This window comes from Lingula anatina, chromosome 4 (assembly GCF_051362555.1).
Source record: "Lingula anatina isolate TDL-2025a chromosome 4, LinAna3.0, whole genome shotgun sequence".
NCBI lineage: Eukaryota > Metazoa > Brachiopoda > Lingulata > Lingulida > Lingulidae > Lingula > Lingula anatina.
The window spans coordinates 3,818,715-3,844,924 of record NC_141770.1 but is presented as its reverse complement, the minus strand read 5'-3'; the positions used below and the strand labels follow the sequence as shown (position 1 = coordinate 3,844,924).

At 34.7% G+C, this 26,210-nt stretch overlaps 2 protein-coding genes and 2 long non-coding RNA genes across 5 annotated transcripts in view; 1 reads left to right on the top strand and 3 right to left on the bottom strand.

The window, feature by feature from the left end:
- LOC106164374 (uncharacterized) overlaps positions 1–26,210 on the bottom strand; it is a 629,853-nt gene that overhangs the window by 290,088 nt on the left and 313,555 nt on the right. The window lies entirely within an intron of this gene.
- Positions 838–2,818, bottom strand: LOC147762088 (vitellogenin receptor-like). The gene is made up of 3 exons (XM_087012332.1): positions 2,691–2,818; positions 1,900–2,084; positions 838–1,534 (listed from the first exon to the last, which is right to left on the bottom strand). The coding sequence occupies exons 1-3, from the start codon at positions 2,715–2,717 to the stop codon at positions 1,513–1,515; spliced, it is 234 nt and encodes a 77-aa protein (XP_086868458.1). The 5' UTR covers positions 2,718–2,818; the 3' UTR covers positions 838–1,512.
- Positions 12,828–14,572, bottom strand: LOC147762087 (uncharacterized). The gene is made up of 2 exons (XR_015334216.1): positions 14,052–14,572; positions 12,828–13,654 (listed from the first exon to the last, which is right to left on the bottom strand). It is a non-coding gene; the product is annotated as an uncharacterized LOC147762087 (long non-coding RNA).
- LOC147762086 (uncharacterized) lies at positions 16,763–19,755 on the top strand. Its single transcript, XR_015333698.1, has 3 exons — positions 16,763–16,809; positions 19,309–19,359; positions 19,598–19,755. It is a non-coding gene; the product is annotated as an uncharacterized LOC147762086 (long non-coding RNA).

Here is a 26,210-nt window from a genome sequence, read left to right as displayed (position 1 = left end):
AAAGCAAAATGGTTTTCCACTTATCATGTTATCGGTGCTGCATTTATGCTGAAAAAAGAGAAAAAATAGCCTAAATTCACTAAAAATGACCCAATCACGCTGATTTTCGAACTTGACCTGCGTATTATGAATATTCATCAGTTCTGTAAGTTTCAAGCCAAAAAGTAAAACAGTTTTCCACTTATCGTGTTATCGGTGCTTCAGTTATGCTGAAAAAAGTGAAAAAACAGCATAAATTCCCTATTAGTGACCCGATCATGCTGATTTTCGAACTTGACCTGCGTATTATGAATATTCATTAGTTCTGTAAGTTTCAAGCCAAAAGAAAAAACAGTTTTCCACTTATCGTGTTATCGGTAAAAGTGCACGGCGACGGCGACGACGACAGACGCAGATGACGGCTATATGTACAGACACATCTGTGTCTATACATAAAAATGAAAATTTCACAAAAAAATGCATAAATTTAATGAAAATGATAATCCAATAGAGCTGGTTTTCTAATATGAGCTGTATGTCAATCCTAAGAATCATTCTTGTAAGACTAGTTAAAAAAATAGAAAGTAACACTTTACTTTACATAATATTAATGGTATTTCCTAAAATTCTTTGCAAGAGAGAGAGAGAAATCTTACCTTCTTCTTTGCAGAAATAGGCAGACAACATTAATGATCTGGGGCAGATTTAGGCTGTCTTCTGGAAGACGGTCAGATTTTCAAGTTTACATTGACTGGTATCTAATTTATTTCTGTCAGAAGACGGTCAAAGACTGACAACCAAGACTGACATAAGATTAATTTACTTTGATACAAAACATTAAAAGAAACTTACTACGGGACACAGTCACACCTGAATCCAGCGCCCCCTGGTGTGATGAGGCACAAGTGAGAGCAGCCACTGTTGTTGTCTCCACAGAGGTTTGGACCTAAAATACAATGTGGGATAGGTAAACATGTAAATAATAACAACAACAAAGTTCTTGGTCATATTATATATCAAGAGGCATGTTTCTCATAGCTTCCGTGTAATTTGGTATCCACAGATGTCCTGACATACCTAAATTGAAATATTCTATTGCAATCACTCAATGTCTTATATTCTGAGAGGCAGGACAAAATACTTTAATTTCTTTTAATTTCACTTATTTCAGTTAAATCCTTGAAAAATAAAATGATAAAATCAAAATTCACATAATGAATATATTTCATCCCAAAATTAGATATTTTCACTTTTATACATGACTAAATAGTCTTTTCTTAGCAAAAAATAATGTAAACTAAATATTTTTTTCAGTGCTTTGTATCTGTTGCAGAGGATGCATGACCTTGAGGTCCATGGGCCTGTGGATTGTGTTGACCAGTGATGTCTAGTTAGTGCCTGTGTACTTGTGAGCTTTTTCAATACTCAGATGGTTCCAGTCAGTCCAATATATCCAGTCTTCAAACACAGCAATGGCAAATATGTGGACTATTCTGACTTCTGATATGACCAATTAGCTGTCTGTGGCTGCCATCAAGGTTGGCATACCTGAAATCTAATGAACATATGTATTTTAGATTTCATGTTATTTAATATATATTAAATGGAAGAAGAAAAGCTCCAAACCCGCAGTGAACTGTCTCCATTAGAAGAAAATCAACTTAACAACCTCCAGACCTGCTTGGCTGTGGTGCAGGTAATAACCTGTGACAGTACCATATACCAAATTATTTTGGTTACATTCCCCAATTGAAGATGTTATAAACAATATAATACAATTTTATCGAAAAAAAAAGGGGGAAGGCATATTAAGCATATATAAACAAATATTAATTTAGCCACATTTTCCCAATCATAAAAAATGAGTATTCCATGATATTATCCTAGAAAATAAATCTATAACTAAAATATGAGACTAACTCAATGTAATCCAGATGTACATCAGCCCACCACATCCTCCTGGTGACATAGTCAGTGGTCAAGGAATTAGGCCAGTCCAGTTTCTCCGTGATCACAGATGACCAGTTGGTGATGTCCACTCCCACACCAGCAATGTAAAAGATATGACCCCAGTCTGTCCAGTAAATATATCTGGAATTAAATGCCTAACATGTCATACATATTTTAAATTAGTAATATAAATCAAAGGCTCAATATCTGAAAATAATATTTTTTCTAATTTAAGGTTTATTAAAAGACGTACGAAAGCAGAACTGAATAACTTCACTTAAAAGACAAGTAAATAGAGTATTTCAAAATAAATTTATCACAACAGAATTAATACAAAAATGGATATTTGAAATTGATTCAAAACTATAAGGCTTACAACTGCATCTTTTTAAAAGATCCAAGACCAATTGATTTATTGCCTGATATAAATAGAAAGTTAAAAGGATAACAACTGTTCACTTTGGCCAAAACAATAAATTTTCTTGGGGTAAATGACATTTTTCCCACACTTAACAATGCTGAATGAATACATATCTACAAAGTTAGTCATTGTTTTTTTTTCTAAAAAGAGTTGTTTATACAATCTATTCATTGTGAAATATAGATCTCATACAAAGAGTTGTTATACCTTTAACTAGTCATCAATATAACCCCTTGATTCAAAAGGGCAAGATTAGAGTTGTAACCTTCAGTACTGAAAAAACAAACTGTAAAATTACAATAACAAAAACTACCATCAAGAAAAAAACCCTGCTACTTACTGTCTCTTCTTTTGCAGGTCCACCCATCAGCTGTCTCTAGGTAGCCATGGACACACTTATAGTGGAAAGAGCCCACAGTATTCTCACACAACTGGCTGCACACCCAGGGAGTCTCTTCACATTCATTGATATCTGCAACAGAAATAAAAAATATCTTACTGAATGCTATTTGATGAAGCATCAAATGTATTTTGCACTTGATTTATGTGATGGCCAATGAATTCTGGCACACATATGTATGACTTTAGATGTGAAGAAAACTTGCCTCTGAACAGTATCTCTTTTAATTTTTCAAAATGTTCAAATGCAAAGAAAATTGAGTTAATCAGAATTACCTAATAGTATATTCTGAACAAACTCACTCCAGGGAATTATATCGGAGTGAATGGAAACAGTTGGGGGTGTGACAATTTCAAGCAATATCATTGGTCCTTATCAATAGAGAGCTGATAACAAAAAAACCCTAAGTGTGTTAAGGCCACGTGATTTAACAGAGACGAGCAATAGCCAATCACAGAATACCTAACACAAATTATGTGCATGCGCGAGCACTAAGGAGGGAAATCTCTAGAAATGTACTTCTAAATTCCTGTTTAAGGAGAGTAGATGGGGAAACGAAGCAATAATATGCATGGTATATATATTAGACCCTCTGGACTATGTGAGTACAAAAACTTTTGTGTTTACACCACGTGTGAAGGTAAAATTTGACGTGTTTGCTACCCGTCGTGCTTACGGCCATTACTATGCCATCTTGGTCTTTGTTCGAACCCTAGCCGACCTTTGTTGTTCACAATGCCGTCGGATAATAAAAAATTCTATGCAGTAGCAGAGACATATAGGAATATTCCTGCAATGGTCAATGGCGCAACAAAGTACAAACAAATTCGCTGGGGCCTGCCATAAAAGCTTTAACTCACTACAGGATGCAGCACTATATCTGGACTCTTACGAGATTACCAACGGTCGAGTGTTTGTGGATGAAGATACCAACGTTAGCCTCCACGAATACAGTCCTAATTTATGTACTCTGTCATGTGATTCCCTAGATCAGACCTACGATGACCTGGTCACATAAACCTGACCGGATTAGGTTCACTTCAACTTTAGATGATGGGGTAGCAGACCCTACTAGTAACGCTATGGATGAAATATCTAACCTTTGCTCTCTTTGTAATAGGGAAGAAGATGAACACATGATACAATGCAATGTCTGTAAATTGTGGTTACACTACCAATACACTGAACTGCCAGCATACCAATTATCTATTCTTACACAATCAACAAGGAAATTCACTTGCATCTGTTGTGTAAAAGTTGACACTGAGAAAGCCCTCAATGGAAGGTCAAATGTAAATAAACAAGAAAGATGTAACAATATCAACATGGCCACACAAACACTGGCTTCATTCAACACCATGGCAGTCAACACCCACAGCCAACAAAAGAAAGCAGTAAGCCTAATTTTGTGCACATTGCAACACAGACTGTAACTGTACATTCCACCCACCAGCACTCCCAGACTGTGTCTGAAATGACCACCTCAGGGTCCCTGACGATATCACCTCAACACAAAGATGAAGGGCCTAACTCAACCAAAGATATTTGCAAGTCAGCTCTACGTGACTTTGAAAACAATGTTTTTACCAAATTCCACAGCACTATGAAAAAAAACTTTGATCTCAAACTATATAAGACTGCTCCAAAAAGACCTTGAAATCACCACCAGGGAAAGAGACAAGCTTGCCTCCAAGATTGAAAAGATGAACAAAGAATTGACACAAACACGAACAGCCCTCGAAAATTCTAAAAAGCTCCAAGAAAGATGAATCTACACAGCAACAACTACACCACCTTCGCACAGACGAAGAACAAACAGCTAGAGAGAAGAACAACAAATGGAAGGCAGAGAAAGGTGAGATCAGCAAAAAGCTTGAAGACTACCTGACCAAGTTGAGTGCCTTTGAAAGAAAAGATTGAAAAACTAGTAAGACAAGAAGCAGAAGTGAGAAAAATGAATGACAAGATGAAGAGTTATTGTAGACAAGCCCAGCTAGCCTTATCAATGGCTAATTTTAATCAGCAGTATAGTCAGAAAAATATCATTAAGTTCCTTGATTGGCCAGAATCCCCCAAAGAAGACTTGAGATCTGAATTATGCAAGATCATCAAGGAGCGAGCAAACGTGAATGTGAACCCAGCTAACATCCTGGTCATACATCCGATTCCCAGACGAAATGGTGCTGCATGCCCAGTCATAGCCAGAATGGTCAACCAAGAGTCAAAGGTGGAAATAATCAGAAATAAAAGGACACTGAAAGATGCATTCTACATGTACGACCACCTCACACCACTAAACGCTGAGCTTATTAAGTAAGTAAAAAACACGAAAAGGTTGAATCAGCCTGGTATTTCAATGGAAAAGTGTTCACACAGGACTCGAAAGGAAACAAATAAATTTGATATAAATGATGATATACAGCAAAAGCTGAAGTAAAACTGTATACATATAACTGAACTGGAAAAACATTAGGTGGTTCATAACCATTAACTATATCTGTTACATAATTAAACTTTATGAACAAAGAACTGAACTGAAATTACTAATATTAATAACTACTTACTATAATCATTATATATTTCAGCAAATATTTTTCTAATTTAAGATTTATTAAAAGATGCGAAGCAGAATAACTGAATATATTATATCTTAACTTAAAACAAGTAAATAGAGTATTTCAAAATACATTTATCACAGCAGAATAAAGACAGAAATGGATATTTGAAACAGATTCAAAACTATAAGGCTCACAATTGCATCTTTTTGAAAGATCCAAGACCAACTGATCTGCCTGATATATATATATAGAGAGAGACTTAACTAGTCGTCAATATAACCCCTTGATCCAAAAGGGTGACATTAGAGTTGTAACCTACAGTACTGGAAAAACAAACTGTAAAATTACAATAAGATTTCAAACAGTCTGCACAAACACAGCAAGTAAAGGGATTCAGTGACCGCTACATTTGGGAGTCAAACTCACGTGAAAAGTTCATAGAGGCCCTAGAAAATGAGACAATGATGAATGACATTTGCTCACTGCAACTTACCAATTTCCCTGCTACAAAAGAAGGTGTGCACAATGCATGCAACTCACTTACAGACATCTTGGAAAAGGCTGCTAAATCATCCTTGCGTATTAAGAAGCGAACTGAAAATTAGCCTAAAAAAAGACCTAATAGAATGAGAAAACAGCTGTGGTTTGACAGCACTTGTGCTGAAATACAACGAAATGTGAAGTACCTAGGCAAACTTCTTCAAAATAACCCAAAAAATAACATCATTTCATGCACATACCATGAAGTTGCAAAAAAGTATAAACAAGTAGTTAAAGAAAAGAAACATAACCACAAAAATGCACTCTTAAATGACCTGTTAAACCTTGAAGAAAAAAAACCCAGGGCATTTTGGCAAACCCTTAAAAAACTAAACCATGATAAAGAGCAGCAAAACTTAATTAGACCAGATACATGCTTTAGCCACTTCTACCATTTGTGTGGGATCCCTTCTGAAGGTGACCATGCCTTAGATAATGAAATTAAATCTTATGAAAGCCTACCAGGTGAAGCAGTACTTGACAAACCTATTACAGTGAAAGAGGTTAAAAATGTCATTAAATATCTAAAAAATGGGAAATCACCTGGGGAAGACAAGGTGAGAAATGAAATGTTGAAAGCAGGAGTACAGTATTTTGCAGTTGTGCTCACAAAACTATTTAACATGGTGCCAAATACATCTGAAATCCCTGAATCTTGGAACCTAGGAATTATAATCCCGCTTTTTAAATCAGGAGAACATATGAACCCTGAAAACTATAGAGGCCTATGCATAACTAGTTGCTTAGGGAAATTATTTAATTCAGTTTTAGCACACAGGCTCATCCAACATATTAACAATGAAAACAAATTAAGTGAAGAACAAGCAGGCTTCAGGCCAGGTTATAGAACAACAGATCATATCTTTACTTTGAAATCAATAGTCAACAGGTATCTCAATCAAAACAAAAAGCTATATGCCTGTTTCATTGACCTGAGGAAAGGCTTTGATTCAGTATGGCACAAGGGACTATTACTGAAATTGCTTAAACTTGGGATTAGGGGGAAATTCTACTGTGTCATAAAAAGCATGTATAGTAACACCAGATTAGGCATCTCGGTAGGTTTAGGTTACACTACCCCATTTCTATCAAGATTAGGAATCCGCCAAGGGGATAATCATAGTCCCACTCTCTTTAATTTATACATGGATGACATCAAGGAGGCTTTCCTTTCTTGTAACCAGCCCAGTGCAATTAACGGACTGAATCACATCTTGTATGCTGACGACCTTGTCCTAATATCAGCATCTAAAGATGGTCTACAAAATAAACTAACGGCACTGCAAGATTACTGTAAAAAGTGGAAACTAAACATAAATGAAAAAAAGTCCAAGATCATGACATTCAATAAAAAAAGGAAAATTAGACTCTGCAACAACATTTACAATAAATAATATAGCCACTGAATCAGTAAAAGAGTACAATTATCTGGGTTTAACCTTAATACAAATACAGGTTCAATGAAAAAAGCAATTGAAAATTTAAAGAAAAAGGCTCTAAAAGCAATTTTTGCTCTTAAAGCAGCCCTGTCCTCAAACAAGATAACATCCCACACACTCAACTTAAAACATTTTGACAAAACTATCAAGCCCATCTTACTATATGGGTGTGAAGTTTGGTCTGAAGAAATATTCAAGGAAAAACAAATGTCACTTACAAAACTAAATAAATTTCCTTTTGAACAACTACATCTAAAAATGTGCAAATGGGCACTAGGTGTATGAAAAAATGCTATGAACAATGCCTGTAGAGCTGAATTTGGAAGATTTCCACTCTATTCTGATATTGCAAAACAGACACAGAGATACAGCGCCAGACTAAAAGAGCTACCTTCCAACAGATTGGTCAAAACATTTATGAACAGGAGCAAAAAGAAAAAGGACCCTGTTGGTCTGAATCAATAAGAACATTTATACAGTGTTGGGGTCTGGTCCATAAAACTGATACACAAACACTAGATAACTTTGAAAACCTAAGAGATGCTATCAACAATAAAATTGAGGAACTACCGTATTTTGGAAAGACCTGGAAAGTGATAACTACAGTAAACTCAGGACATACAGATTACTTAAAAAAACTTACACCCCTGAAAAATACCTGTATCTGTCAATGAAAGTCACCCCATCAGAAATGAAGACTATTGCAAAAATGCGGATTAGTGACCACGAATTAGAAATTGAACGTGGCCGCTATACGTCCCTTAAAACCCCTACTGAAAATCGCAAGTGCCCCCACTGTAATGAAATTGAAACGGAGATCCACTTTTTACTGAAATGTGAAGAACATAGGGACAGAAGAATTAGATTAATGATACCTCCTGAGCAGAAAACAGATCATGAAAAAATTCAGTGGCTGCTCAGTCCAAAAAGTGAATCGTGTTTGAGAACATTATATCTATATATAACTGAAAGTTTGAAAAAACGACACATCCACCAATAGCAATAGTCATTTTATTCTGTGCTGCTTCCCAGTAATCATTCAATAGGTATCTGTATAGATTTGTATAATTGTTGCTAAGTTGTTATGACTAGTGTAGAGAGCCTGTAAAATGTAATATGTATGCATTTTAGTGCTCAATAAAGATTATTATTATTATTATTATTATTATTATTATTATTATAACAAAAACTACCATCAAGACAAAAAGAACCCTGCTACTTACTGTCTCTTCTTTTACAGGTCCACCCATCAGCTGTATCTAAGTAGCCATGGACACACTTCCAGTGAAAAGAGCCCATAGTCTTCTCATACAACTGGCTGCACACCCAGGGAGTTTCTTCACATTCACTGATATCTGCAACAGAAATAACAATATCTTACTGGATGGCATTTGAGAACAGCATCAAATGTAATTTGCACTTGATTTTATGAGACATACAATAAATTTTTGCACATATGTATGACTTTACAATGTGAAGAAAATTTTCTTCTGAACAGTATCTCTTAAACTGTCAACTTTTCAAAATGTTCAAATGAGAAAAATTTAAGTTAATCAGAATTACCTAATAGTGTTTTCTGAACTCACTCACTCATGTATGCCCATAAATGTGGTCACAACCAAATACACAATTATAATATCAAATGGAAATCCTCACTGTAGTTCTAAGTACCCCTGAAAGTCTTTCTGAAGTTCTAAGTGTGTACCCTGTGTGACATGTACAGTAAACACTGTCAGTTCTAAGTGTGTACCCTGTGTGACATGTACAGTAAACACTGTCAGTTCTAAGTGTGTACCCTGTGTGACATGTACAGTAAACACTGTCAGTTCTAAGTGTGTACCCTGTGTGACATGTACAGTAAACACTGTCAGTTCTAAGTGTGTACCCTGTGTGACATGTACAGTAAACACTGTCAGTTCTAAGTGTGTACCCTGTGTGACATGTACAGTAAACACTGTCAGTTCTAAGTGTGTACCCTGTGTGACATGTACAGTAAACACTGTCAGTTCTAAGTGTGTACCCTGTGTGACATGTACAGTAAACACTGTCAGTTCTAAGTGTGTACCCTGTGTGACATGTACAGTAAACACTGTCAGTTCTAAGTGTGTACCCTGTGTGACATGTACAGTAAACACTGTCAGTTTTAAGTGTGTACCCTGTGTGACATGTACAGTAAAAACTGGCGACAGTGTTCACATAGTCGCGTTCACATTAGTTAGACACTACTTCAGCATCTTCATCTACTCCTAAAATACAGAATCAAAAAAATTAGCAAAACAAATACAGTGTCTCAATCTAAAAACAGTTTTTAGTGGCAGTCAAAAAGTTAAGACCCAAAACATTTTCATTCACTTATTATAGTCACATTTTACAGTGTATAAAAACACTCCTCCATTCAGACTTATAAAACATCTTGTCAACTATTTCTGAAATTTGTGCAAATGATGCTTAACAACAATAAAAATCTGTGATATGCTGATCAGTTGACTGTGTCTAATGAAAAGTGTTTTTTGGGACAACATATTTGGGAAAACTGAAATTTACATTGAAAAGACAGGCAAATCCCAGGACTTAAAATAGTTAAACGTTAATATTTGTCAAATCTTGTCCAGTGTTTCTGAAATTTGTGCAAATGATGCTTAACAACAATGAAAATCTGTGTTAAGCTGATCAAGCATCTGTGTCTCTTGTAAGTGTCAAGTATATTGGAAATTGATAATCAGAAGAGTGAGAATTAACCGAAAGAAATATTTCAGTATTGCAATGTATTATCTACTTTTAAAGAAAACAGCTAAAGTGATGATTTGAGTTTGTTTGTGTAGCAGGCTGAAAAATAACTATAACTGTCGTCTAGAAAACAATATATACCCTTACAAGACTTCTCCTTACTATCAATGTCAGATGCAGATTACTCCTTACAATGGGTTTCTGGAATGGGTTGTTGCTATCACAGTATTTGACAATGTCCTAAATCTTGCCATATATCATGTATTGTACACATGCATAAGACATAGTGCTGCTCTTGATGCTGTCTTTCACTGCCTGCCTTTTCATGGTAAGGGTACTCTGGAAAAAGAACAATATAACTGAAAAAACTGAAAATTACATTGAAAAGACTGGTAAATGCAAAGACTAAAAATGGTTAAACGATAATAATTTTGTTAAATCTAATCCAATATTTCTGAAATTTGTACAAATGATGCTTACCAACAATGAAAATCTGTGATTAGATGACCTGTTGACTGTATCTAATGAAAAGTGTTTTTTGGGACAACGTATTTGGGCAAACTGAAATTTACATTGAAAAGACTGGCAAATCCCAGGACTTAAAATAGTTAAACGTTAATAATTTTGTCAAATCTCGTCCAGTGTTTCTGAAAATTGTACAAATGATGCTTAACAACAATAAAAATCGGTGATAAGCTGATCAAATGACTGTGTCTAATGAAAAGTATCTTTTAGAGACAATATATTTGGGGAAACTGAAATTTACATTGAAAAGACTGACAAATCCCACGACTTAAAATAGTTAAACGTTAATAATTTTGTCAAATCTTGTACAGTGTTTCTGAAATTTGTACAAATGATGCTTAACAACAATAAAAATCTAGTTAGATGATCTGTTGACTGTATCTAGTGAAAAGTGTTTTTTGGGACAACGTATTTGGGGAAACTGAAATTTACATTGACAAGACTGGCAAATTCCATGACTTAAAATGGTTAAACGTTAATAATTTTGTCAAATCTTGTACAGCGTTTCTGGAAATTATACAAATGATGCTTTACAACAATAAAAATCTGTGATAAGCTGATCAAATGACTGTGTCTAATAAAAAGTATCTTCTTGCGACAATATCTTTGAAAAAACTGAAAATTACACTGAAAACAATGGCAAATTCCATGGCTTATAATAGTTAAATGTTAATAATTTTGCAATGTGAATATAAAATAAAATAGCAAATGTGATGACTTGAGGTTGTTTGTGTAAAAGGTTGCAAATTACCTATAACTGTTATCTGGAAAACAATATATACCCATGCAACACTTCTCCTTACTATCAATGCCAGATGCAGATTACTCCTTACAATGGGTTTCTGGAATGGGTTGCTGTAAGCACAATATTTGACAATATCCTAAATCATATCATGTATTGTACACATGGATAAGACATAGTGCTGCTCTTGGTGCTGTCTTTCACTGCCTGCCTTTTTATGGTAAGGGTACTCTGGAAAAAAAAACAATATAACTGAAAAAGCTGAAAATAACATTGAGACTGGCAAATGCAATGACTTAAAATAGTTAATCGATAATAATTTTGTCAAATCTAATCCAATATTTCTGAAATTTGTACAAATGATGCTTATCAACAATTAAAATCTGTGATAAGCTGATCAGTTGACCATGTCTAATGAAAAGCATTTTCTTTGGACGATATATTTGAGAAATCTGAAAATTACTCAAAAACACGGGCAAATTCCATGACATAAAATAGTTAAACGATAATAATTTTGTCAAATCTTGTCCAATATTTCTTAATTTTTTACAAGTGATGCTTAACAACAATAAAAATCTGTGATAAGATGATCAGTTGACTGTATCTAAGGAAAACTATTTTCTTCTGATGATATATTTGAGAAAACTGGAAATTACACAGAAAACACTGGCAAATTCCATGACTCAAAACAGTTAAACGTTAAAAATTTTGACAAATTTTGTCCAGTGTTTCTGAAATCTGTAGAAATGATGCTTAACAACAATGAAAATCTGTGATAAGATGATCAGTAGTCTATGTCTTTTTATAAGTGTCAAGTTTATTGGAAATTGATAATCAGAAGAGAGAGAATTAACCAATTTGAAAAGAAATATTTCCGAATCAATATTACAATGTATTATTCACTATCAAAGAAAACAGCAAATGTAATGAGTTGAGTTTGTTTTATGAGTTTGTTTGTGTAGGAGGTTGCAAATTACCTATAACTGTCATCTGGAAAACAATATATACCCATACAAGACTTCTTCTTGCTATCAATGGCAAATGTGATCCATGACAGCCAACCTGCTGAGAGTGAATGGCACCCTATGTGGACAAGTTGGGAATGCTGGAATTGATAACAGGTGACTACATACAGCTTTTTCAATAGCAGTATATGAATCAGCTTTGAAACAGTTTTAGAAATGGACCAATATCTGTACCTTAAAGCTGGAACATAATTTTATATCATGTTTTCAAACAAAGAAGTTGGTATTTTCTGGTCAAATGCACCCATTACTCATCTCTAAATTCCTGAGTTTACCGTACTAAATTGACAAGCAATCTTTATAGCTTCAGTAAGGTCGAAACCCACTACCTGACAACCCATTTCTTTGATATCCATCTTTATTCTAAGCAATACTTACTACACCCTTCCTCATTACTGTCATTGCTACAGTCATTGCTGTGGTAATATTTCCAAGTTAAGTTGACACAGCAACAATATTACCACATACAAACATATATGGAGGACATGTGTGATCCACAGGAAGACAATAAAAAATACATCTTTAAAACAATCTACTTTATTTTCAAGCGTCTTAAAACTGTTCCTACACTTTCTTTGACAAAGCATTAAAATACCTGGGTAATTTACATTAAAATTCTTACATCATTAACAGCACAAATTCACCTAAATATCTGGCATTACACTGAACTTGCTGAAAGGCTGTGATTAAGCAGCATTACAGATTCAAAAAACACTGTGTTCCACTGTGGCAGTATAGTCCTGTGTCTCCTAGTACAGTGTAGTAGTCTGGAGTCCTTGTGTTCCACTGTGGATGTATAGTCCTGTGCCTCCTAGTACAGTGTAGTAGTCTGGAGTCATTGTGTTCCATTGTGGCAGTATAGTCCTGTGCCTCCTAGTACAGTGTAGTAGTCTGGAGTCATTGTGTTCCATTGTGGCAGTATAGTCGTAGGTCCTGTGTCTCCTAGTACAGTGTAGAAGTCTGGGGTCATTGTGTTCCATTGTGGCAGTATAGTCCTGTGCCTCCTAGTACAGTGTAGTAGTCTGGAGTCATTGTGTTCCATTGTGGCAGTATAGTCCTGTGTCTCCTTGTACAGTGTAGTAGTCTGGAGTCATTGTGTTCCATTGTGGCAGTATAGTCCTGTGCCTCCTAGTACAGTGTAGTAGTCTGGAGTCATTGTGTTCCATTGTGGCAGTATAGTCCTGTCTCCTAGTACAGTGTAGAAGTCTGGGGTCATTGTGTTCCATTGTGGCAGTATAGTCCTGTGCCTCCTAGTACAGTGTAGTATTCTGGAGTCATTGTGTTCCATTGTGGCAGCATAGTCCTGTGCCTCCTTGTACAGTGTAGTAGTGTGGAATCAGATGATGGACTGGAAAAGACAAAAAAAATCAATAATCAGGCTTTTCCTCAAGATCAAAAATATTAGAATACATAATGAAATTTTAGTAGGTTTATTACATCAATAAACTGCAAAGAAATATCTTATAAAAGAAATTTACCAAAAAAAGTATTGTTGTAAGTCAAAGCTGAAGCATACACTGTACCAGTAATGATAATAAAGAGGTGGGTTTATGGTGCTTTCTGAAACTCGGGATGGTAGTGCTAGTTCACGTAAGTGGACACTCCATGGGAAGTTTTAGTTGTTCATAGTTAAGTTCATATATTACTATTTCGACAGATGACTCAAAAGAAACAAGAAAAATGCCCACTTAAAATAAAAATTATATTAGAAGGCATAACGTCAGCTCTCCAATTAATTATCTCACCTTCATAAGCCATTGGGTAATTTCAGAAGAAAAGAAAATGGAAAAGTTGAAGTAGATGACGGCTTGCAATCGTGTCAGTTCTGCAAAAACACTTTTAATCTGCAGCGTCAACATTCTGAAGCATTTTGTAAAATCTTCACCAGCACATTGCATCGTGATGTGAACAGTGAACAACTGACACAGTCGATACCATATGTATCCGTCACTTTAGATGTCTCATCCTGAATTCACCGATTAAGTTTGTCAATAGAATCTATAACAAAACCATCTGAGAAAAGTGTCCAGATGTATGGTGAAACTCAGTGTGCAGAACGTTTGATGAAAATTCCGACTTTTTAGCGTCACCCTTTGCCTAGTCTACGCCATATAAAAATTGTTTAGTATAGATGGCGCTATGCAAGAGGTGAGACTTAGGATTTGTAAAGGACTGCGGCCAGTATCAGCAACAGGTTCACCGCCTGCTTTCTAAGAAACTCGTGCGAGGAGGGAGAGAGTTCTGGGACCGTAATAGATATGACCAGGGACCAGGCACTGTGATATATATTGCGATATTTAGTAGAAAGACCCAAGGTCGAGAGCTTCAACGAAGCGTCAATCTGATTGGTTTAAAGTTAAGGAAACAATACAGGAACCGTCCAATGAAATTCTTTTATACAATAATTATTCCTGTTTATTGTTTTAGTAAACAAAGCAAAGAGACAATGTCTACACAGTCGCTGGTGAGTTTTATTTTTTATTCAATACTGAAATTCTGCAGCAAGTTCAATGTAAGCCCACACAGCGCCTTTTTATCCGTCGTTCATGATTTTTTATGTGATTAATTAATATTCTTAAAAATTTCTTGTCACATGACGATTTGCTGATCATTCTGGTAATAGTACAAATGTAGTTTACACCACAAACTACCAAATTAAGATACAGAATTCTATGTATCCCGTTAACATGATTTCTTTAATTTATTGTACATATTGCAGATGATAGCTGATATGGAAAATGAAATAAATAAAAAAGAACAGTGTGCTCGTAAGTTATGTGTGTGTTTGTATAATCAGACTGTATGTGTTTTATAATACAACGCGCCTAAAACTACTCTTGCAATTTTTTGTTGTTATATAAATAAAAAAAATTAATTTGTTCATAATAAGAAAGTAAGATATCATATTCTTTATTTACATTAATTAAGTGGTCAGTTTGAATGTCTGTAATGTAAATATCAAAAACGATATATTGATAGTATTTCTTTCTATTTTACTTTTTACTCTGAACAGCCAAGGCCACTGTAAGAGTTTTCTTAACCAACAACTATTTAAAGGCCAAAGTGGTGGGCAGGGGAACTGCCCTCAGGGGATGGGACCCCCAGAAAGGTGTGAACCTGTCAAGATTCACTGATATGGGGGTCCTGTCCCTCAGGGCAGAGTTTCTCCTGCCCAAGGGTCAAACATAGAATGGAAATTCATTAAGCCACAAAATGTAAGTATGAAACTTTTTTTTTAACAAAAAAAAAATGATCTCAGGTAAAAATGATTTTCTTTGAAATTGAAAAAGAAAATTTAAAGTCGGATACGTTTAAGTATTTATTAAAACCTTCATTCATTTCTTCTAGTGTATTTGATTTATCAGTGATTGTATATATTAGTAAAAATTTTATTTTTCATTTTAGACATTAACATTTCTTTAAGTTATTTATTTGTTTGTTTTTTCATTCATTCATTCATTCTTTAAATTTATTCAGCCTTACCACCCTGGGTCTGGCTGGACATGGGAGCCTGAACCCTTTAGGAACAGGTGCCTCCAGGTGACCACTAAGGACAGCATGGAAATGACCTGTACTTGGGGAGAACTGGACATGGAAATAAAAGGTGCTTAAATTCATAATTCTCGTTACCTTTTAAATCTGTCATGTACAACATTTGGAAATCTCACTATCCTATAAAAAACTGTAGAAAAATGATGAAAATGCTCCTTTAATATTGTCAAATACATTTGAGACTTTATAAATAATAAATAAATGTGCCATCTTATTCCAGAGTGGGACTACATGTACAAGCCTGAAGTCCACACAAGTGGTAAGTCCACACCATTGCTTTATTCAATCAACTTGATGCATTTTTTATCTTAGAGGAAGGATTCATGAAATAAAATTACAACAACATCCTGACTCTCGGGGTGCAAGTCTTGACCTTCAGGGGCTGTTGACAATGAATTTGGAGACCTAGCTAATGTGCGCTAACTCCATGAAAACTCTCACTGAATACAATCAGGTTAACAGACTAACAGGCTTCTCTTTGTCTCCAACATACTCCAACATACTCACATAAATGGTATTCCTTAAAATTCAATTCTGTTCTTTCAGGTGATACCAAGAAAGAGAATAATGTAGCAATTATTTTAATAAAAGACCCTAAGCATTGAGGAACTAGGTAAGGCTGGAATCTTAGTACAATAATAATGAATTTTTATATACTTGCACACACGCATACACTAACAAACACACATACGCACATACACACCGCAAGCGTGTTGCTTATGCAAAGTCTATTTTTTAGCATACTTATGAAGATAATTTATTTATTTTTAAGTCAGTTAAATCTTTGAATGTTTTTTCATCAAAGTGTAATGGGCCTACTGAATCCTTTTTGAACATGCACAGATATGGAATGTTAAGTTTGTATTTTTAAATATTAAAATATCATTTTTTCTTTAGTGGATATCAAAGACACAAAGAGTGTGTCAGATGCTGAGGGCAGCGAGGAGAGAGGTAAGACAGTAAGATCAATTTAACAGGTGTTTATTTAACACACTTCAAAAAATTTACACACGCACAAACAGGCTCTCAGACACAAACAGGGGCAAATTGAGGCCATCTTCTGGTTCTTCCGGAAGATGGTCAGAATTTTACATTGATGGGGATTTAATTTTTTGTCAGAAGACAGCCCACAATGGAGGATGGATCAACAAACATAATTTGCAAGACTGTCAGAAAATCTTTCTAGATCCGCCCCTTACAAACATTGTGTTTTTATTCCCTGTTCAGTGATCTAAATCTTTGAATACATCTTTGACTATGGTATTGAATCCTTGTTGATTGTTGTAATATTTTCATCTTTTATTTTTCAGGGTCGTCAGTGCAGAACTATCTTTGCCTCTGTAGAAGCCAGTTAAAAACTGCAAAATGTCATTCTCTTAATTTTATGATAAAATATTAAATTTTTGTAATCAGATCAGTTTTGTTTTTATTTTCTTAATTGAGGGTACCTTTGGGCAGGGATGATCATAGTTCACAGGAAATAAAACCATTAATTTACAAATCACAGTAAACAAAACTTTATGCATACCTCACCAACAATGCTAGTTGAAAATTGTGAAAATTACGAATTACCAGGTATAAGGCTTAGTTTCACGAAGCTGCATTTGCGAGTCACAGGAATGAGGTCCGTCACACGCATCTCAGGGAAATAAAAAGTGGCTTTCACACTTAACAAAATACCCAGTGGGACTCTTTTAATTAAAAAAGTTTGAAAAAGCAAAATAAACCAATTTTTGTATAAACCCATTTGGGTGTGATGCAAGAAACCAGCACTTGACTTTTTTTACAATAAATGAAGCACTATAGTAATTACCTTATTCCAATAAAACAACATTTGATTTCTGATTTAAGTTTTAAACTTTGAAGTTTATCTCAAATTTTTTATCAAATTCTTTTTTTATTTCATTTATTAAACTTAAGAAATAATCGAAATATTGTACGAACTTTTAACTTTATTCAAATACATACATAAACACTCATACTCACACACACGTACCCTACCATACGGCTCAATTACTGATAACTTCTCTTTTGATTTTATATTCCAGTATGTCCATGTTTAAATACAAAAAAAATATATATATAGTTCAAACTCTTAGGAATTCACATGAAAAGTAAACTTACTTTAGGAAAAAAAAAATTTTTTTTGTTAGATCACTTGCAAATAAGGATCCTGTTTTAGTTTATTTTTATACATATTTATAATATTGAGAGTATTTTAACGTTTGAGCATCTGGTGGCTACAGTTGTTACAGTGGAGGAATGGGGAAAAAACTGCTCGATGTTATTAACACCGCCAGTAAAATAATTGGGAGAGATCTCCTCCAACTGGATGATATCTTGAAAGGCAGAATGGAGAAAACAACAAAACGATTTATGGGGGTCCCACCCATGCAGGAAGTTCTCTTTTTAAATTCTCACCCAGCAATAGCAGACTGCTGACTTTTAAGGGCAGTAAATGGTTTTAAGTAGGCCTCTCTATGTACAGTATTTTAATTAAACTTTTAGGCCTAGTTCATAATTTTTTATTGTCCAGTGTTTTATTTTAGTTTTATCTCTCAAAGGATATCAAATGCCGATATTTATGTTTTAATATTTTTATTGGCTGAATAAATTCTTACTTTATCTTACCATACTTGTACTATTGCTATAGCCATGTTACATGTATTATCATAAAAAATATTGTATATAGCGGCAACAAGTTCTTTTTCTAACACAATTTCTTTGTTGTCATTTTTCAAAATGACTAAAGGATTTAAAACATTTTACAGACTGCTCTTCCCCGTTGCCAACACTCTCAATATTCAGGTCTATCATTTGAAATCAAGTGTTTTTTTGTAAAAAATATAACATGTATAAAGCCACAGACTTCGTTGGAATAATCTAGCTTTTTTAATACTGTGCGTGAACACAAAAATAAAGCTCTAGTATAATCAAAATTGAAATATCAAGACTTCTGAACAAGATGGATCACATTAGAATTCTCCCCCTCCCCATCCTGCCCCCTTTCTACTGATACCATACAAACAAGCCACCTTTCAAAACTCAGCGTGAGGTCAAAAGTTCTCGGCCATGTACAGGTGCTTAGGGGAGATAGGTGGTGTCTTTTTGCGTTTTTTTATTCTGCCAACTTTGAGAAGAAATATCAATATCTTTCACTGCACTTAGTAAAAATAAATTCAATTATGCCCATTTTCTTTCCTTTATCACGTAATTCGTCAGATGTAATTAAATACAACAAATTCCTAGAAAGCCCACAATGGAGGATGGATCAACAAACATAATTTGCAAGACTGTCAGAAAATCTTTCTAGATCCGCCCCTTACAAACATTGTGTTTTTATTCCCTGTTCGGTGATCTAAATCTTTGAATACATCTTTGACTATGGTATTGAATCCTTGTTGTGCATGGGCATGGAATGCTGAACTTGTGTTCCTTTTTTTTCTTCAGTTGATGTCAAAGACACAACAATTACTGTGACAGAGGACGTGAAGGAGAGAGGTAAGACAGCAGGGTCAATAGAATAGGGATCTATTTATTACATTGATGACATGTGATTGTGCATGCACACACACACACACACACACACACACACACACACACCAAGGTACTGTACTTGCATGCATGTTGACAGACTTAAAGAGATACTTTATCTTCTGAAAAAATAATGCTTTTGCTGTGTAACGCTTGAACACACATAATGTTGTCTTGAAAATTAAATTCAATTCTGTCCTTTCAGTTGATACCAAACTAAAAGACAAGAACAATGTATCACTTTTAAAGACCCCAAGTACTGAGGAGATAGGTAAGACAGGAATCTCAGTAAAATAGTTATGACTTTTAATATACTTATGAAAAATGCATGCACACACACATACACTAACAAACACACATACGTACGCACATACATACCACAAGCATGCTGCTCAAGCAAAGTCTTTAGCAAACTTAAGAAGATTATTATTTCTTAAGTCATTTAAATATTTGAATGTGTCTTCCATAAATTGTAATACTGAATCCTATTTGGACATGCACAGATATGGAATGTTAAGTTTTTATTAGATATCATTTTTTCTTTAGCCAATATCAGAGACACAAAGAGTGTGTCAGATGCTGAGTGCATCAAAGAAAAAGGTAAGACAGTAAGCTTAGGACAACTTAACAGGAATTCATTTAACACACTTAAAAATGTAAACACACAGATGGACTTTAGGGGGGAGACTCTGATGCACAAACACTGAGATCAAATTCACTGTTCAGTGATCTATATCTTTGAATGGGTCTTCGACTATGTTAAATAATGTATTGAATTCCTGTTGTGCACAGGTATGAAATGTTTAATTTGTTTTCCTGTTTTTCTTCAGTCAGTATCAATGACACAACAACTGTGGCAGAGGATGTGAAGGAGAGAGGTAAGACAGTAGGGTCAATAGAATAGTAGGGTCAATATTTATTACACTGATGGAATGTGATTGTGCATGTACACACACACACACACACACACACACTCCTTATGTTGTGCCAACACATTTTTTGCTTTTGGCCAGATTAAAATGATACTTGGCAATTTTGTTTATTCCAAATACTGGTAAAAGTGTTTCATTGAAGCTTCATACATGAAATATGATGTTGCACTGACTTATTGAACATTTTATACTTTTGCCTCTTAGTAAGTAATATTGTATTATACATTTTAGCTCCAAAGAATAGCGGCCCATCTAGGTGGAGGAGGGTATTGAATCTGTTCACGTCTTGCTTCAGACGGAGGGCACGAACATAAATGGTTATTATTATTATTATAATTATCATTATTATTATTATTGTTATTATTAATTAAATAATTCTAAACACTTCAGACATTAAGAAATGAAGAAAAGTCAACAGTATTTTTAGTTTAGAATGGATTTATTATACATTTACAGAGAAGTTCTTTTTGTTTGTCTCTTTGTTTTGATGGTATCATAACTAAGTAAGCTTTCAGTTTTTTTAGAGGAAAACTATATCAAACAGCTGGTAAAACTGTACATTAAAGCAGTAATTATATGATAGTCACTAGGAGCTGGTGGTTGAAGAGTTGCTGACAACATCTATTTACACCTAACTGAATACACATTGAATACACAGTGAATTATATTTTAATATTTTTATCTTTTATTTTTCAGGGTCGTCAGTGCAGAACTATCATTACCTCTGTAGAAGCCAGTCTGAAAACTGCAAAATGTCATTCTCTTAATTTTATGATAAAATATTAAATTTTTGTAATCAAATGAGTTTTGTTTCTCTTTCTTTTCTTAATTGAGGGTACCATTGGGGAGGGGTGTTCACAGTTCACGGGAAATAAAACCATTAATTTACAAATCACAGTAAACAAAACTTTATGCATATCTCACCAACAATGCTAGTTGAAAATCGTGAAAATTACAAATTACCAGGCTTAGTTTCAATAAGGGCAAAGAATAAAAAGCTGCATTTGCGAGTCACAGGAATGAGGTGCTTCGTGGAATATTGACATTTCATGCATCTCAGGGAAATAAAAAGTGGCTTTCACAGTTAACAAAATACCCAGTGGGACTCTTTTAATTTAAAAAGTTTGAAAAAGCAAAATAAACCAATTTTTGTATAAAGCCATTTGGGATGTGATGCAAGAAACCAGCACCTGACTTTTTTTTACAATAAGTGAACAGGGGCGGATTTAGGCTGTCTTCTGGGTCTTCCGGAAGACGGTCAGATTTTCAAGTTTACATTGTCAGGCATCTAATGTTTTCTGTCGGAAGACGGTCAAAAATGGAGGATGGATGAACAAAGATAATTTGGAAGATTGTCAGAAAATATCTTTGCATACGCCCCTGATGAAGCACTATAGTAATTACCTTATTCCAATAAAACAACATTTGATTTCTGATTTAAGTTTTAAACTTTGAAGTTTATCTCAAATTTTTTATCAAATTCTTTTTCATTTCATTTATTAAACTTAAGAAATAATCAAAATATTGTACGAACTTTTAACTTTATTCAAATACATACATAAACACACATACTCACACACACGTACCCTACCATACAACTCAATTACTGATAACTTCTCTTTTGATTTTATATTCCAGTATGTCCATGTTTAAATACAAAAAAAATATATATATAGTTCAAACTCCTAGGAATTCACATGAAAAGTAAACTTACTTTAGGAAAAAAACTTTTTTTTTTTTGTTAGATCACTTGCAAATAAGGATCCTGTTTTAGTTTATTTTTATACATAATTATAATATTGAGAGTATTTTAACGTTTGAGCATCTGGTGGCTACAGTGGAGGAATGGGGAAAAAACTTCTCGATGTTATTAACACCGCCAGTAAAATAATTGGGAGAGATCTCCTCCAACTGGATGATATCTTGAAAGGCAGAATGGAGAAAACAACAAAACGATTTATGGGGGTCCCACCCATACAGGAAGTTCTCTTTTTAAATTCTCACCCAGCAATAGCAGACTGCTGACTTTTAAGGGCAGTAAATGGTTTTAAGTAGGCCTCTCTATGTACAGTATTTTAATTAAACTTTTAGGCCTAGTTCATAATTTTTTATTGTCCAGTGTTTTATTTTAGTTTTATCTCTCAAAGGATATCAAATGCCGATATTTATGTTTTAATATTTTTATTGGCTGAATAAATTCTTACTTTATCTTACCATACTTGTACTATTGCTATAGCCATGTATTATCATAAAATATTGTAAATAGCGGCAACAAGTTCTTTTTCTAACACAATTTCTTTGTTGTCATTTTTCAAAATGACCAAAGGATTTAAAACATTTTACAGACTGCTCTTCCCCGTTGCCAACACTCTCAATATTCAGGTCTATCATTTGTAATCGAGTGTTTTTTTGTAAAAAATATAACATGTATAAAGCCACAGACTTCGTTGGAATAACCTAGCTTTTTTAATACTGTGCGTGAACACAAAAATAAAGCTCTAGTATAATCAAAATAGAAATATCAAGACTTCTTGAACAAGATGGATCACACTAAGATCTAATAAACGGATATAACGGTATACTGAGTATTAGATCTTAGGATCACATTAGAATCCCCCCCTCCCCTCTCATCCTGCCCCCTTTCTACTGATACCATACAAACAAGCCACCTTCCAAAACTCAGCGTGAGGTCAAAAGTTCACGGATAGGATATGCCATGTACAGGTGATTAGGGGAGATAGGTGGTGTCTTTTTGCGTTTTTTTATTCTGCCAATTTTGAGAAGAAATATCAGTATCTTTCACTGCACTTAGTAAAAATAAAGTCAATTAAGCCAATTTTCTTTTCTTTATTACGTAATTCGTCAGATGAAATTACATACAACAAATTCCTAGAAAACCTTTACCCCCTCTTGTGAATGCAATGTGTCGTCTGCAGAGCTCAGCGTCTGCCACCACGCTGGATGCTCCGCGCTTCCCGGGAGCTGAACAGTTAACGCGGTCTGAAAAATTTTAGGGAGAGTCAGATGAAATAGAGAGGAAACGTGGCATATATATATATAGTTCTACATGGTAAAGCTGGAGATGTAGCCTAGTTTTACTTTTTTTTTTCTTTTAAACTTTGCAATTTACTCTGCCTTTCAGTAGTCCCATGCAACCAAAATATTTTGCTGGTATATTGATATATCTTCCACTTGTGTCTCCCCCTTAAAACGGTCCACACAAAAAAATCAATAATCGTATGGTAATTTTATACAGGCAATTGACCTACTTTTATAAGCATGCAGCTATTGTCGAGTTTTATGGCTATGGAGTGAAAACGTGATACACGTCTGTGATATAAAAATTATTTCTAATTACATAATTTACAAACAGTGTGTGCAGATCAAAAGTATCCCAATTCGTGAGCAAAAGGAAACATTACTTTTTGAAAATAATGAAAAAATTAGAGACAAGCCAAAATTAGAAAAAATTCATTTTTTCTCTTATATGCAAATTAGGTCTCCTGAAGTAATATAAGACTGGCCGGAAGTGATGTTCATATCAGAGATTTGTAATGATGATGATCTTGATGGCCTTGGTGATTTTAATGGTGATTCAAAAAAATCTTATCAAAGTTTTCAGTTGTTATCTGGTGAGAAAGAAAGTTTCTGCACTAACGCAATCATACCACCAGTAAAGAATGGATAGTAAACGCGTTTCAGAGATGCACCGCAGATATTAGGTTAAAATTATGATATATACAGACTTGACATTTAATATGGAATATTTTTTCCAAAACATAATTCATCAGTTTTTTTCCTATTTTGCTGACTGATAAATGAAAATAAGGATTAAAATCTTGTTTTAATAACTTTAGATAATCTCTTCGATGTCACTGTGACATCAGTTTATTAATTGAATTCGTCAGTGAAGCAAACAAAAATACATTGCCTATTTTAAGTCATACGACAACCATTGAAAGCGATATTTTGGATCTCCATATTTTCCTAATTATTGTCTTTAAAAGAGTTACACGCCCCACAAAGGCCCCCCATGTCAGTGTCTAGTCACAGCAACAGTCGCTGTTACGCTTGACCTCATCTTGCTGCTACCAGAGCTTTCAAGCCGCAAGGCATTTCTTATGATAGGCTTTTTAGAGTTTAATCTGGAATAAAATTCCAGAATACGGTTAAAACTTGTCCAATTTGGCTCAGTTTTGATGTAGGACATGCAGGCCGTTGATTCGGCGAGTAATGACCTACCCACATATTGTCTATGTGGTTCAAATATGGCGATTTTGATGACCAAGGTAGCTACTCATTCCCTTGGTTCTGTAAGTTATCTGCTATTAAATGTGCTCTGTGTGAACCGGCAACCTCGCCCTGCAACCTAAAATTGTTCCTAAGGTGCCCCCTATCAAATAATAGTCAAGTGGTTCCCAGATTATTTCTTTATTTGATCTGGTTAAGGTTTTCATCGATGACTACCATTGGTGTTTTGGCACCAATGTGGTATCCACTCCAAATACTGACACTGTCAATGACCCTAGCCTCTTAATAAGTGGCACACATTTCGTCGAAGGCCTTTTCAGAATGTCTGTAAACTCTGTTTTGACCAGTTTAGCGGTACAGGTTAAATATGGCCTCAATAAAGAAGCCACGCGGTTTCAGTGTTTTACCCAGAAACTGTCATGGTCCCCAATTCATTAGAGAAACAGACTAAGCTGCTTTGCTGTTTACAGTGGCTTCCTCAGAGGTCGCCTGGAATCCTAACCTGCTGAAATCAGTTTGGTGTTCGCTAAGAGCCTTGAAAAACAAGTTTTGGTGACAATTTGTCCCTCATTTAAAACGGACTGGGTGGTATTGGTTTAATTGCAGCAGCATATCCTGAAGGACAGTGAGTCCTATACCCTGGTGGTAAGACGTCGATGCATTGGGCTTGGTCTCTGTGTAGTGCCTCAAACTGAGCATAACTCTATAAAACTGTGTAGACCGTTCCGTTTGACACAATAATCTGTCTGGCAATGTCTGTGTTTTTCGCGCCATTCTGGCACAGCTTACCAGTTTTGTAAAACGCTGCTTAACTCATTTTACGCACTGCAAAACCGACCGCTTGTATGCAAAATTTCAAATTCTTCTATGCAGTATTTGCCGACATATGGATACTTTATTGACAGAACCATCCTTCGCCAAAGCCAAGCTTTGACTAGCCCAAAGGAGCACTGCCCAATTAAATCACTGCATATTACACAAGGCAGCAGTGCAACAGACTTGGTAGTCAGTTAATTGGCAGCGACACACCTGACTTCACACTTCTCCAGACAGATGTCTTATATGAAATCTGATTTAAAAAAAAAAAAGAACGCATTTTGACCTAGGTATACCTTTAAAACTGAAATATTCCATATTAAATGTCAAGTCTGTAGGTAAAAATGCATGTCTAAATTTTCCATTAAATTTGTGACTGCATTTCTATTTATTTGTGTTCGACAAGGGTGAATTTTATAGGGATATTGTCTTCCTGTTTTTTTTTTTTTTTTTTTTTTTTTTTTTTTTTTTTTTTTTAAAGCGAAAATTGGGCAAAGGCCCTAACAGTCAAAATATCCAGAAATAAAAAGATTTCAAAATTTAAAATCTTCTTGGTTACTACGATTCCTCGTCGTGGTGGTTCACGGGGAAATTTTTAAGATAACTTGTAATTATAAAAATTGATAACGCGCTTCTTAATAATGTTCATGATTAACAATAATGTGGTCAAATTATCAGAACTCTATTAAGATTGTGCGCCAGATTCCCCTCCCCCGAGTACCCACTATCGCCGCACTAGTTGAAATAAGTAATAAAAAAAGAGGAAAAACTACAGGTGATTTGCTTTGGTGCTCTTACTTGTGTACGCTATTAAAAAAA

Bases quoted from the DNA above. Each gene is read 5' to 3' on its own strand.
- LOC147762088 (XM_087012332.1), bottom strand. From the start codon at position 2,717: ATGGGTGGACCTGCAAAAGAAGAGACA. The intron at 2,085-2,690 runs GTAAGTAGCAGG...ATGACATGTTAG, and splicing joins GACCTGCAAAAGAAGAGACA to GCATTTAATTCCAGATATAT. The intron at 1,535-1,899 runs GTTAGTCTCATA...TATGTTCATTAG, and splicing joins GTACATCTGGATTACATTGA to ATTTCAGGTATGCCAACCTT.